The sequence below is a fragment of the Argopecten irradians genome, chromosome 13 (assembly GCF_041381155.1).
Source record: "Argopecten irradians isolate NY chromosome 13, Ai_NY, whole genome shotgun sequence".
NCBI classification, from domain to species: domain Eukaryota; kingdom Metazoa; phylum Mollusca; class Bivalvia; order Pectinida; family Pectinidae; genus Argopecten; species Argopecten irradians.
Window position 1 is genome coordinate 9,113,120 of NC_091146.1, and position 16,056 is coordinate 9,129,175.

The following is a 16,056-nucleotide window of genomic DNA, read 5'->3' on the forward strand; positions in this document are numbered from 1 at the left end:
AAACGAGTTGATTTTGTTATGATCGAAATTTCCGATTGCATTAAAATAAAACGAACACAAATCACGGAAATATATTGACACAATTATTTCTTAAATAATGCACGGCAATAAATATATAAACATCCAGTAGCAGGTCTGTTTTGTATTAATACAATTCTGTTTTATTTACTGGCTCGTTGGTTGGCACGAAAGACCCAACCTGTCTATAAAGGCAACCTGTCTATAGTGACCGTTTTTCTGTCTCCCCTTCAGTGGTCGTTATAGACAGGTTTGACTGTAGTTCAACACAAAACGGTTTGAAACAAGCGAACAAATGAAAATTATGCGATGATATTTTTTAATACATGCTATTTTGTAAACATGATAATACTATTAGATTTTATAGACCACACAACTTTAAAACCACTTTTTAAATTATTTGACCGTTATGTATAGGCATAAGTATACACTGTATACACTTGTCCGTAACGCGGCGGAAATGTTAAATATTCATACGCTTGACCAGATTGGAGTTCATAGCGTGATATTGCCCATCTGGTTTAACATAGATCAAACGGGAAACTGAAAGTAGAATGGAAATATAACAAACATGATAACAACAAATCCATGGTTTAACGTAGTAATTTTCATTTCCCGTCAAGGTTCCTATAACATATTTGCAATATGTATATCGAACTATGCTTATGACGAAGTGATTTCTTTGGTTTCCTGAGGTTCGTTATAACCGTGTTATATTGTATCTGTCCTTGCGTGTAGGTATTGGACTTCGTAATGACGCGAGTTTAATTAACAAATTAATGACGAGACAAGAGAAACTTACCCAAAAGAAAGGCAACTCTGTTATTTGCAAAGACGGAATACAGAAATTCTTGCCATACTGCCTTAAAAATATCATCTCAAAAGTCCATTCCAAATTCGAAATCGGCATCATATTTCAATAATAATAATAATGATACTGTTCTGTTCAGCAATATTTTTTGTAAATATTTTATTCAACTATTTAAAACAAATATTAGCTAACATTTATTATGAAATGAAGTCGGAGGTCAGCTCATTCCTACCCAGTGTGGCGGGTAGTAATCCGCCCTGTTGTACTGTTTGTCTAGCCACGACCCAGGTTTGGGGTAGTCCCGGAAGTACACTGTCTCGCCTCCAGCTAAGTAAGCACCCCACCACCCGTATGTACCGGAAGTGACGACACTATGGTTGCAATGCGCCATTAAAGCCAAGTCCCCACCTGCGCTTCCGGAAGTTGATATGTGTACGTCATTAAAGTTAAATTTAGATCTCATCCAGGCTCCGTCATCTCCTACCATCACAAAGACGGGGTTTTTATACTTTGACCGGAAGTAGTTGATAGCTTTAATGACGTAGGATTCATCAGCTACGTTGTAACCTCGCGAGAGTTCACGTTTGCTGTTCATATCACCTCGTCGTACGTGAACGCCAACGAAAACACTGGCATTTATGGTGTTAAGTTTCGTCAACGCCTTGTGGTGAATATCACTTTTAAACTTAAAGGCATTCCGAACGTAATTAGACACGTGATCAAAATATTTCCAAGATTGGTAGTAACCTTGTAACGTCCAATTTCTGGCATGTGATAAATTGTGAACTCTTCTATCAAACGCTCCTGCACGTTCCTCAACGTGACCTTTATAATTAATCATATTGACAACACGTGCTTCAGCAATATCGAAAACTTGCATCAATTTGTTATTAGGAGCTACAAACGGCGTGTATTTATGAAGAGCGCTCACGCCAAGCAGTGCTGCAAACTGAAACATTTGGTTGCCCAGACGCCCGTTTCCTTGAACAGTCATATAATGTGTCCTACTAAAATCGTCAATTTTCGTAGAATGTTGTGTTGTCGGCGTGTGTGGATCCCCAACAGTGGGATTTATTCCCTTATTGGCTTGTGTTGTTGAGGAGGCTATGTTAAGAATACCAGATGTATTTTGTCTACCTATCACAGCAGGTTTAATCCATCCAAATGCCTTACTAGAATTTGTTGTTTTATTGACAATGTATGAAGACTCCCGAAACGTCATGTTCCACAGGTAATCGTGGAAAACCCCGGCTTTGTTAGTTAATGTGTTGTATGACATCACGTTGCTAATGACAACCAGAAAAACGAAGAAAATAAAGGTATACAGGACACATGTCTGCCAATGGAAATGACATGTCTTCTTACGGGAGACAGATGCTTTCATAGTCTATCGCTGACCACCACGATCCTAAAAAAAAAAGAAAAAAAAATGAAATTTAATTTATGTGTCAAAACAAATACAATTCTACACTGTTTTATTTATAAACGTGTAATTATGATACCATAACTCACAGCAACATCCACCTACAAATACTACAGAGTCATCGCTGACATACCCCTGATGGTGAGACCTTGCCACGTGTACGTTGTATAGAAATATCTGTTTGTAATGACTACGAAATCAGAGATATAGTTTTTAGATGAAATAAGGCCAAAGTTGTGTGTTTTCTGTTGTGCGTCCGTGTATTGGTAGGTTTTAGGTCCAAGAATTAATAAAAATAGGTGTGAGTAATAATTGAAGGTGCAACCGGGATTTTTTTCAACGAAAAGAACACACATTTCTTTCCCCAGAAACACGTACATTGTATAAATATTCCAAAGCTGCCAAGACTGTGGTCTCAATCTTCAAAGATATTCCGTTTTTGCGTATTACAGAGTTAGCTCCCTTGCGGGTAGTTATCAATTGTGACATCATCATCTTGTGAGCGAAACTCTCGTCGTTTTCTTTTGAAAGGTATGATGTTATGCTCGTAAACACACAATCTAATTAAAATTAGACTTGTAATTCCGCTCCACTGCGATACTCCGTTACGCTCCAATACAAGATCTAACGATGCCCAGTTCGAGGTCACCTCAGCATGACCTCTGGCCTAGAATCGGAACATCTCGGGACGTACTATTATCCGTTTACACTTCCGAATGAATCAACCACTCCGAAGATTCCATAGGCGACACGCTGATTGGCTAACCATAGGGGTCATGCTCAGGTGACCCCGAACGGGGCATCGTTAGATCTAGTATTGGAGCGTAACGTAGAGTATCGTAGTGGAGCGGAATTACAAGTCTAATTTTAATTAGATTGGTAAACACATGACGTCACAATCAATACCTACCCGCAAAGGCAGATAAACAATTGTGTTTATTTTCTGCCTTGCTAACTGGTGGGCTACAGAAAATAAACAGAATCCAAAACAGAAAATAAACAGAATCCAAAACAGAAACTAACACAACTATGGCCTAGATATCACTTTGTGAGATTTTTTATCAATAGGTAAGTACGTTTTTTGCAATCCATAAATATGAAATGAATATCTATAAGCCAAAGTTTTCCCACCGGGAATAATCAATTAATCATAGCGTTTGTATTGTGTTGATTACGTGACACTGCATTAATGCGGGGTATTTCATCTCCCAGGTGCTGAATCGTTAACGGTAGATACGCAGGTTATAATCACTGCCTATGTACTCAGCTGTCGGCGTAGTCCAATACAGGTGTTACTAAGTCAGCCTACATTATCGTTATAAAGATAACTATGTTTATAGTAGTAAATCACTGGCAGTCAAATATATTGAATTAATTATATCTTTATTGGGAATCAGGTGAGGACAGAGTTTTATATTAAAGAAAATGTAGAACACAAGATTTTTGAATTAAAATGTGTTAAAGGCTTTACAAATTGTAAAACATTATACTTTCACTTGCTGAAATAACAGAGTTGCTCAAATTATATCTTTATTGGGAATCAGGGTGAGGACACAATTTTATATTAAAGAAAATGTAGATTTTTTAAATAATACATGGTATTTTACGTTCACTCGCTGAAATAACATAGCTGCTCAAAGCTGGTCTGTTGGCCTTTTTCGTGGCTATTTTGAAGTCCAAATTGAATAATATATCTTTCTATGTAAGGATTATTCAGGCAATGCCATCTCGGGTGCAAAAGAAGTTATTCTAATCATAAAATATAAAACTACATCAAGATATATATAAGTACATGTATATAAGACATCAGGTCGACCAAAATCCTCATTTAGCTCCAATTGAATAAACTTCTCAAATGGGCGAAGTCCCTACGTTGAAATGTCGAAAATGTTTATAATATTTATTTCGTAACCAATCAGATTGCAAAATCGTTTGGCAGATATTATCATATCTTACGTGAATTTACATGATGGTTAGGATAAAAGGGGTAAATTAAAGTAACAAACCATTGAAGCAAACATAGGCAAACACTGGGCCATTATGAGGATGCGTTTGTCACTGTCGGAAGTATTGATTTAAGCCGGTGTGTAGCCTACAGAGCGTCACTGGAGTTATAAGGATACAAGTGGTAGCAGAGGATACGCTGAACAGAGAGGGGACAAACCATCCATATTACGATACACAGTCAAGAATGATAATGTTTACAATTAGCGAGTTCCTGTGTACTGCCAATACATCATATTATTATCTCGTGAATACATACTGTAAAATCTAAGTATGATATAACGGTATGGCATTACATGTGACCGGGTCGATGTTCTGATACAAATTGGTCCACCATTTCGAACACTTCGGTATGACTCGCGTGGGCTATTACTAAAGGGAGTAATGTAACGACTAATCGCTTCATTTGTTAAGGGAACACAACTAGCATCAAGCAGTAGCTACCATACCCCACCATCAGAAGATTGTCCCTTGGATCCCTTGGCATTGAATTAAAACAAGAACTTGGAGCATAATGAACATAAACCAATCGACCGTTTCTGTTAGAGTAAGACATCTGCGCCATAATCTATTAGATCAAATCGTGAACATCACATAACTTGAATCTTCACATGGATGTGATAACATTAAAATGTACCACGTGCATGAACAAGGTTAAACGATCCTTATTTTCGTTATACTCACCATTGAGCTGTAGGTAGGTGGTAGGTAGTCAGTGTCGGGTTACACCACCGTCATTACAGTGTGTCCCCCTGGAACATACAACATAAAATGTCACACATCTGTATCAGGAGTGGAGTGGGGTTCCACAACATCGTACGGCCGCCATCGATAACATCGCAGCCTCGCCATGCCAGTAGTAAGCAGACAAAGCCACACAAATCGATCTGTATACAGCGTTCCACGCTTACAGTGCTCTAGGTAACATTGGACCGTTTGTTTTGTATTCCAGACTATGGTGTGTACGACTTCTCTACACACTACGTATGTACCAAGCAAATGTGAACCAAAACAGCATAATATTTATGTTATAAAAAGTATACAATGCATTAAGGACAGGATGTGTGGCTAGTGACATTATAAAAATGTAGGTTTGCTCGACTAGCATTGAAGGAGCATGTCAGTATCTAGTTGTTTTTAACGTATACTTAAGCATTGAACTGCATTCAGTTGGCATTTACGGGAGTATGAATGCCAACTTGACAGCGGCAAATTTAATGAAGCGAGGAAGGCGTCATAAAAAGCGGATGGCAATTCATAGACTGATGAATGAAAACTGTGCTTGGTAAGGTTGCATAGTAAGACAGCAATGAAAATGTAAATACATGTGTGATAAATCTCAGTATTCTACCAGCAACTGATTTTATGTGTAAACCTAAAAATAAATGTATTTACTGTTCGATAAAACACCTAATACATCTGGCATTTCCAGGGACTATTACGAATCACGGAAATACCACTTCTAATATCGACAGGCGGATGTGTTGCCTGGTAAATATCAGACACTGACTGTCTACTTATATAATATATGTTGTTTTTATTGTCTTCTATGTTAAATTCTCAAACGTCATTAGAAAATTAAAATCTGTTTTTTGCATAAAATACAGAACCACCCCTAGACACATTTGAGCTCTTCTTATTCAAAGGGCTGAAATATTTAAATATCGCTTTAGAAAGATCACGAAAAATTCAAACAACACGATATACTGTAAACCAACTTTCTTTCGCGTGTGATTTATTTGCGCGAATTTCGCGAGCAAGGTTAATTCATGAAATTTTATCTCCGCGAACTGATGTTTTTAGAGAATTCTTGCACAATTAAAGTCCAAAAATATCTCCATTCCATTTTAAATCCGCGAAACTTAATCACCGCAAAAATATTTTGAAATGAGAATCGCGAAATTTAGTAGCCGCAAAAGAAAGTTGATTTACAGTATCGCATCACACAAATCTTCTACATGTAACTACGAATTCAAGGAAGTTACGAAATAAAACACCGACCTCGACCTATAGGCATTTATCTAGCTGTAGGAAAGATAACAAGGCTACTTCGTAACAATAAAAGTTAGGTATAAGCCAGTCGTGGTTGTGAAGTGGCGTGATCCGTCCTTATATACCGAAATTGTGAAAGCAGAGCCCGGTTACTGTACAGCAGACAGTCACAACTTTAACAATACTCATCGCCACAGCCATCCATAATAGCCCAGGGGTTACTATCACTGTTGTAATATCCACCCCTAGACTATGTCATTGTAAAACTGAAGGAAAACAGAAAGAAAGCTCACCAACCACGGGTCTAGAATGTTTTTTGAATATTACGATGATAGCCAACTTTGTCATTTGTAGTGTCTTTCCTGTCATTTACAGTCTTTCCAAGTACAATATACATGTATTATATGTATTATATACTTCTCTTTCAAAATCTAGAAATTTTGAAAGGGATATGGGATACAATTTCAAACTGGACAATATTCGTTTTAACTGACCGATCGCCAGACGGTATAGCCACGCCTCGTGCTCGCAAATGCACGTGCTCTTGTCGTAGCATACACAACATAAAATGCAAAGCCAAGTGCGGTACGCGGACGGTTTGATAGACTGTTGGCGATCCGTTGTGTTGCGTACGTTGTAGAAAGTTGATTCCAGATACATGTACATTTGGAGACGCATAAGAAGGACAACATTGTTCACAGGGGTCCATTTCATAATGATAGGATCGAGAATAATTGTCTATGTTTCAAGCAAAATTACAACCCTTGGTCACTCTGTTACAAAAAGAGTATATCATCATTCCCTGCTAGCCCCATGCCCACAAACGCACGTGTACCCATTCAATGTCGGAGCAAACAATACAAAATGCAAAGTCACGTGCGGTTTGACTGACAGCTGGTGATCCGTCAATATACGGTATATACATCAGGAACTTAGCAACTACAGAAACTTAAAAGTATACTTACCGGGCAATATCATGGAGTTAATTCCACAATTTAAGCAAAACAATGCTGTATTTCTTATTGGTTTGCACTTCAACTACAACTTTCTAGGTAAGAATTCTAACTTATACAGTCATGTCCTGTCTAACCGGTTCAGGCTTAGATTCTTTTTTTTTTTTTTTTTTTGTCAGATATAAAAATTAGAATGAAAAAGTGTTAGCATACCGTATTATTACATCTTAGTAAATACAAACGTGCACGTCTCGTGAGATATCTCAGCAGTACTTTCTGGGTGGTTTGATGATGTCCTAGCGCTTTGAAAAGTTCTTTTGATACTCTCATCAGACCAGACATATTTACCCAGTCAAAACATAAGGATATAAAAAGTTAGTGTTAAATGGTGTGTTCCGCTCTTGTTTTACACAACTTTGAGTAAATCATATACCAAATGAATGAAGCAATACTTGACAACTAAATCAAATATTTCTTCAAAGATCTACAGGCGACCACACGATCCATCAAAAATAAAGTCATAGCAAAAACAGAACTTTCTGTCTGGCGTTATTGCTATTTATCATAGGAAAGCCGGATTTCAACTTAGGTGAAAGAAACGGCGACCTATACAGGCGAACTCTCACAAAAGTATGCAAATATTATTTTTCACACCCCAATAACTATTACAAGATGGTGGACATAATTTGGTATGATAAATGTACAAAACAAAACCCAGTCCATACCAGAGTTGTCTTTCCTTACTCCACTCTCAATGAATTCCATATACCCTATATTTCTTTTCTCCAAGAAATTAACCCTTGTTCAGACGAAAATATAAATCGTGGTAAAATGTTAAGATAATTTGTCTCCTATGATTTATGAAGGCAATTTCAAGGACCTACATTCTTAACCCTTTAACCCCATTTACACATTTAGATTATCCTAAATCAAGGATTAGAACAGTCCATTATGAAATTTCAGGGATGAAAGAGTTAAAAGCAGGACGACCATGTTTTATAGAAAAAGTTTAACATAATATGACATGTACAGTACTAATACTCCCTAAACATGCCTATATTATTACGTTTGGGTTTTTTGTCAATATATTGGGGAAGAAACTCAATAATGTAGGCAGGTTTAGCGGACTAATGTACAGTACGTATAGCTAAACACGTGATTAAAACAGATATTACAGATAGCGACGTAAGCCTTATGAACAGGAACTCAAACCGTCGCTATCTCTGTCATCTATGTCATCTATGCAGTTCAGTATTTACAAAATGATTCACAATTGGGTTCACATAATCTTTATTTAGAGTTTATATTTTATAACAGAATTCCTCGACTTTGTTATAGTTACTATGACTACCGATAATATCTAGATGGGTGTTCAAATCTATACAGTCCGAAGTGTGAACCAAAAAATACAATAGGCTATCAACAAGGCTAACAATGAGATACCAGACAATAGTATTTCCCTTCTATATAAATCCTCTCTCTATTATATATAACTATATATACGTCTGTATTTGGTCGGCTGTGACCGGATAACGACGAGCTTTAAAATCCGTTACACTATATAATACATGTTAACTAGCATTAAAATAAACATATACCTGTAGCACGTCCGCATTCCACTGGCAATCTGTATGCAGTCTGAATGTTGTTAATGTCTTCACATAATATCGTGGACCGTTACAAACAAGAGGGGGTATACAAAATGTACATGTTCATTATACAATGTAGGTACACTGTATATATGAATTTTAAACGAAGGTTGGGTCACTTTGCTTTATACGTGAACATACAAAATGTAGTGTACATATACATTTACACATTATAAGTACAATGATTTGTTAGACACATCCTGGACAGTCGTACATATACTGGTAACAAAAAGCTGACCATGTTATCGATATCTAGCACACAATCGCCGGTTTAGATTTTTTCTCCTAAGGGACGACAACTATAAACAAGATCTTAAGATATGTAAGTCGTACTTGAATCGTATCACAAACAAGCACGCGCTACCTGTTAAAACACTCACCTTCGATCTTCCACATAATACATAAGCGTATCTCCCTGTTTTTATCGTCGACCTGACATGTTATACGGCTAATATCTAACGGGTGGGCTACACGCCGTACACCGTGTTGTCATATAAATACATTGTCCCTATATCTACAGGTTCAGACTCATACACCTATTTATAACAGCGCGTGTTTAAATATAGACAGGCAGTGGGTTACATTCACCTGTGACAGGTGTATTCACACACCTGAAAATGTTGACATCGACATCCTTGTACATGTGGTATGCTAATACTTTTATTTATTTATTTATAATTTAATACAGGTATTTTTTTACCGTCGAAGATGATGGTTGCAGTTTTTTTTACTGACGGCCTATGTACATTATCATAAATGATAAATTCAAATTATCGCTTCCATACATCCATACAAAAGCGATCGATAGCAAAACATACATGTACATAACACACAGTAGATCAAAACAACAACTTAAACAATTATCAAGCCAGCTCTCCTCAGTTCAAATGACTTATTAACAAAGAGGCCTAAATCCTGTAGAAGTTTTAGATCATTTGAAGACAAGAGTCGTATCAAAATTTAAAAATCTGTTACATTTAGATGGTGGTTAATTACATCTTTGTGACTATCAAAAATTGCTCTCACTGTAGAGTTAACGGAACACTTAAAAATGAAGTGAGTTTCATCCTCAATTTCATTACAAAATTTGCATAACAGCTCAGGACAGGGACTCTTTTTTACCCTACCCACCTCGTTTTCTAAACTGTGGTTACTAATTCGCAGTTTTGCAAGAAATTTTCTTAATTCAAAATCTTTAATAGAAAGATATGTTTCTTCCTTCTAGTTTTGTTTAAATTTACTATACAAAAAATACCGTTATTATCTGACTTATTTATCTTAGTTGTAAAAATGGCTTTGAATGTACCTTGTATCGATTTCTTGAATAATAGCTTCAGATAACGTTTGAACATTCTACTTGGATTGGCATTTTTAAAGCTATAAGAAATTGATAAGCACTTACAAAAAGCATGATATTCCATTTATTTTTCTGTTATTCTTTAATGTTTTACAGTAAGTACAGTTTCACTAAAATTTAAACAAAGTGAGTCTAGAACGAACGATAAAGATGTCTTTACAATATTCAGATAATATTTGCAATTTATAATACTACCATAATTTATAATTATTAAATTCTAAGCGTGTGAGAATTAACACATCATATATATTTTCCAGAAAACATATAGGCCTACATGTATGTTACTTTCCTTTTCTGTTGTTTCCTGTTCTTTTTTGTGCTCTGGAGAAAAAGATGATTGAGTTGAAGCAAGGATTTTATAAGTGAAATATACGTCCTTGGTTGAAGAAAAGTAATTAAGAGAAATGTGTACCACAGTACTTTGTCTGTAGCCGAGGGGTTCTATACTGTTTTAAATGTAACCAGTAATTAATAAATTAAATTGAAAATTTTCAAAATTAAGATGAAATTGTAAATTCCATTTTTGAATGAAGTGGTTCCCCTCCTTTGAGAGTACACAGTGTGTATACCCTTTTTGGTTTTTAGGAATAATACCTGAATAGGAACCTGAAATAACATGACAATCAATCAGGTATGTGTGTGTTGGGGGTGGGGGGGGGGGGGCTAAAAAAGACAGAAGAATCATGAGGTTGGGAAGTTGTAACTTGAGTGGGGGGTTGAAATATAGAAGAAATAGCTACAGATAACTGGAAGTGGAAGGGTGCTTTATCATTGATCTGGTCATTGCATATTTGGGGTTTACATGGCTTTTTTTTGGTTATTTAGTCTCATTGATTTTGGAGCAACTTTGAATCCATATGGTACTGTATATCTTTCTTTTTTCCATGTGTAGCTATTTCTTCTGTATTTCACCCTCCGCCCAAGTCACAACTTCCCAATAGGTACCACTTTTTTGTTTAGAACTCAAATCAAAGACAGATGTACATAGTACTACATACTACATTTTAGTCTATGTGTTTGTAATCACTGTTACTACAGTATTAATACATAAATGGTCTATGTACAAGTTACACATAGACAATAAATGTGAAATTTGGTTCAGACAAAAAGATTTTTAACATTTCAGATAACTTGCTAGTTTTATGGTTTTATTTATATGTTGAGTCTACTCTCTTGTAAAGTAGAATTTAGAAATCCTAAGACAATGGTAATCTATATTGCTATATGTAAAAAAAAATCCTTATATTTATAAAAGTAATTGAAAAGCTATCTCACAAGCCCTGACAACAAATGGGCAGGCATATGGATGCAAGAATTATAATTTCCACTGCACTGGATCTAGAGGACTAATATAAACAATATATTTCTACAAAGTTAAACAATGAAAAAGTATTGCATCATAATTTTATTTAATGAGTAACAGTTGAAAGGAAAAATTTAATAAATTTAACTACTGTTTAAATGTTCTGTTCATGATCTTCTAGGTCCATATTGGAAAAATTGTATTACTTTCAAGAGCACTCAAATCAACATTCCCCCCCCTCAGTCTTCATATAATGCTAAGTTGTATGTATTATGTATACATACACTTGTATTACAGGTCCAAGGGATGAACTTTATTGTATTCATGTCACTAAATGCATGCATTGTGTGCCTTAAAAATGAGACCACTAATTTTTTCAATTCTGTTGGAATATGACAAAAAATGTGTAATTGATCTATTTCAGTAGTATACTATAAATTGATTAAATGTAGGTTCAATCTTAGCAGTTTTTTTATTATTTTTTAGAGAAAACATTTAATAAGTTGGTGGAATGTGACACTGAATTGCAATTGATAGAATTCAAAATATTGTCTTCAAACACAAAATGATACAAAAAACATTTATCTAAAGTTCCATCAAGAAAAAAAATTCATGATAATTATAATTGATACAATGCTTGCCTCTTGCAGTCAATTCAACCTATGGTAAAGTTTTTGTCATATACTCATTGATAAACCAGGTTACAGTAGTATAAAATATACAATACATCTATTTAATATTATGACCAGTAATTATTCTGTATGTGTCTCACCAAAGTATCTAAAAGATACAATCTAAAACCTACATGTACCATATGAATATGATTGTATATCAGGAACAATATTTCAATTACAATTTTACCCAATTAACCTACAATGAAAAAGCCTACATGTTTAAACAATGTTATAGTGTATAACACTACACTGAACTTGTACAGAACAAAAAATTTAACAAAATTTAAAAAATTTATATAATTTTAACATTCATAACTGTTATGAATTGACCTAGTTAAGCATAAATATTATAGATTAAATCGAAACCAAATCTTTGGCTTGATAAATGCACCTAGCGGGTTTACATACTAAAGGTAACATGGCATTACCAACGGTTACATTGTAAAAAATTATACAGGACATTCATCTTACCACCATAAAGAACCTAAAGGGCCCACGATAATGATAACGCTATTTACCCCTAGGGTTACGTTTAACCGTCGATTGGTGAACAACAGGTATGCAACATGTGACCATAAGTGACGCACTCATTCTAGGATAAAATAATGTCTAAGGGGGTCTATTTTGCTTAATGTTCAAAAGTACGAAAGACTCATCTCTCTATCAAGCTGAGGCAGGGTGTACACGGGGTAGTAGGCATAGGTACGTAACAGTAGCGGACCGGAGGCAACTGACGTGCTCCGTATGATACTGTTACCTCTATTTTCACTATAAACTGTGCCTGTAATACAACACTCCTCCAATTGCGTCGTAATGTTTACCGAGTCTGTTGTTGGGATTGATCCGCATGCGCCATTGCCTTTCCTTCCGCATTTTTAGGTTGGGAGTCCCCGCTTTGGTTGTTTTGGCGGAATCCTTTTGTTTCAATTTCTTCGCATAGTAAGTAAATGAGTATAGTATAAGTCACACTGGGTTTTTTGGGGGAAGTCCATAGGCAGGCGTCCGTTTTGTGTGTTTGTGCACTGACCGTGACGTTTGGGCCGGACTGACTGATTTTTCCTTGGGAAATCTCCGCCGGCTCAGTGCCTTATGTTGTAGCTTGTGGGTGTCGAGGGATTAACAGTCTTTACTTTTCTGATGCGGGGCCGTCATTTCATTGAAGCTGTCGAACGATTTTATCGAATATTTAAAAAAGATCTGTTCCATAAAATATTCCCCGTCTTTAAAGGCAAGTAATATAACGTTACGTGAAACTTTAATAAACATTTACACAATGTTGATTTCGTGTTGACCTCTATTAAGACCAAGTATTTGTTGTAGAAAAAAAAACGGTTTTACCTCTTTTCCCCCGGGTCATAGGAGTCTCGCGTGGTGTTGTTGTAATGTAAAGAGACAGATACACGATCTCCTTTTTATCACTTATAAAATCCATAGATCTACGCGGTAGCCTTGTTTTTGTTTACTACGTAGAGTAGGTGGGGTATTAAGCGTGTTGACGACTAACTGACAATTCAAAAATTGTGTTGTAATTAATGTATATACGGCATCATAGCTTCACAGCTTAATTCACCACACCTTATAATTTATTAATAAATTACTAAATTAAAATAACATATCAATTTTCAACTCATCTGTAGGCGTAGAAAACTGATAATGTATTCAGAACGTTTTTGTTCAAAGACATCTTTTAATCTATTTGATATATTTTATATGATGATTCGTTTATCTCACAACGTATTTAGTACGTGATGCATTAAATTATGTTAAATTTTAATGGCCCACTACCTTTCCGAAACGACTTTTCATTCTTAAAAAGGTAATGTAAAACGAGATCAATAATCTTGTAGAGTCGCAACAGTTACGAACCTATTCTTAATACTACATGCATTAACACCTTCTGAACAGTGTAATTAGAATAAATAAAATGGTAATTTTCATAACGCGGGTCGTTTTGTTCCCCGCCGTCGTCCTAAACACCGCACGGTAGTTGACAATAGCTGCGCCAAACGGCAAAACAGCGAAATCATTCTCCACTGTTATAGTATATTACGCAGAAAATCTTGAATATGTTTGGTGTTGTGACCTCATCTTAGGCCATCGATACATGTATATATTTTCTTTTGTTAATTTGCTCCGGAAAGGTAGTGAGCCTTTGGTTAATTTGCATTTTAAAATGTAGCTAGGCTTATTAGATGTTCAATTTACAAGTTCGATATAACCTGATCGTCAGTAAACTACATACCAAACATAGTCCAATTAAAAATCAGTTCATCATTAACTAGGCATTTCTACAAACACGCACCATATTAGTTTGAATAACTTGTAGGACCCACAGGTTAGGTCAAATAAAAATATTCTGGTTTCCGGTAATACCTTTTAAAAATGACGGGTCGGTAGGTAGAGATTTTTTTTTTTTTTGGGGGGGGGGGGGGGGGGGTGTATTTTTCTCTTCATCCCAGTTTCTTGCAGGGAAAAACTGAAGTAGACCTTATATCAATCATGGACTGGATTCCCAGGAGATTATTGGTGTCTAAGATTTACAGAATTTGTACCAAAATTCCCGATTTTGTGCAAAACTAAACAAATTTAGGCTATTTTTTTGTTTGCATGGGGACAAAAAAAAAAATCTTATTAGGCACTTTTTATAGCGTCGGTCGGGTTACCGGAAACACAAATATTTTTTTTTTGTATGGCTTTATCTGAGAATGTGGGCCCACCAGAGTAGTATACTATGTAGAGTGTGATGCATACCTTTTTTTATATAAACCTCTTACAAGTCTAAACATGGTCTTATAACACTCTGGTGGGTCCATAATTACATGAACTGTAATTACATGAACTGTAACTGATTCTCAGATCCTTGTTAGGAAGGACCTCCATTCCAACCTATGAATCTAACGTTACGCTGATTTGGCGGAATGCTGAAGACAGTCTAATTTACATGTCGTCTATGATTAACTCTATCAGTATTTTCTCTCAGAGAAATGTTTCATGATGTATTAATAATCACTTACCAGTCTTACATAATGTAATATTGAAGATCCAATAACTTGTGAACTTCTGAAGTTCTGACTTCTCTTCTAATTTCATAAATCTGTGACCAAACAACGAAAATGCAAGGGAGCCTACTCTAACAAAAAATCTTCCAAGGGAGGTAACCACTATTTAAGATTAAAAAATCCTATGTTTTTTAGCTTATTTTTCTATTGTTAACAGCTAGAGTCACCTACGCCAAACAAAATGCAGACTAAATTATTCAATGTATATATCTGGTAGTTCTCCATTTATTTAATGAATTTCGACTTATTCAACAACTAGAATCTAGACGGAAATTTCTCTGATTGAACGAATTGTATGCTCCTTTCCTAAAGACATCGAAAGTGTTTTCCCACCAACTTTTTCTGTTTGGTTTAATAGATTATTTTATAGTAAAACATATAGTTTACAATTTCTATGTTGTCTTCTGTAAACAATGATGATCTAACATCCCATATCATTGATCCTTTACCAACCGGTGGGGATTCAAACAAAGGGGCAAAGTAATTATATACATATCTAAACATAAGTTTTAACTGCGAGGCGGAGCCCTAAAGTACTACGATGCACGCTCATTTCATGAACGTTCCTTAAAATATAGTCTGGGAAAAGAGTTCAGGGGTCACATGCTGGGGATCGAACTTAGAATTTCTGGTTTTACGCTGCATACATGTAGATCACGATCGAGCTAAAGAGTAAACCTGTCTAGTCTATGTCAAGGCTGCTATTCACCGGGGTTGCGCAAATTTAAAAAAAAAAAAAAAAAAAAAAAATAACCTAGTAAGCGGTATTTCTGGAAAGGACAGTTAAGTCCAATATTACATTTTTGGAATTTC

General features: G+C 35.6%; 1 protein-coding gene across 4 annotated transcripts; it reads right to left on the reverse strand.

Moving 5' to 3' along the window:
* Positions 1–610: 610 nt before the first annotated feature.
* On the reverse strand, positions 611–15,308 carry LOC138305963 (galactoside alpha-(1,2)-fucosyltransferase 2-like). 4 transcript variants are annotated; one of them, XM_069246270.1, is made up of 3 exons: positions 15,199–15,308; positions 4,941–5,008; positions 611–2,237 (listed from the first exon to the last, which is right to left on the reverse strand). In XM_069246270.1, exon 3 carries the CDS (start codon positions 2,211–2,213, stop codon positions 1,047–1,049), a length of 1,167 nt encoding a protein of 388 aa, XP_069102371.1. In that variant the 5' UTR covers positions 2,214–2,237; positions 4,941–5,008; positions 15,199–15,308; the 3' UTR covers positions 611–1,046. The 4 variants fall into 4 exon arrangements, with proteins under 4 accessions (XP_069102371.1, XP_069102373.1, XP_069102370.1 ...); XM_069246272.1 differs by having other exon boundaries at positions 15,208–15,268; XM_069246269.1 differs by lacking the exon at positions 15,199–15,308 and adding an exon at positions 9,231–9,386.
* Positions 15,309–16,056: the final 748 nt, after the last annotated feature.

What these genes read in the sequence shown, in the direction of transcription:
- LOC138305963 (XM_069246270.1), bottom strand. Translation starts at nt 2,213, where the DNA reads ATGAAAGCATCTGTCTCCCGTAAGAAGACATGTCATTTCCATTGGCAG.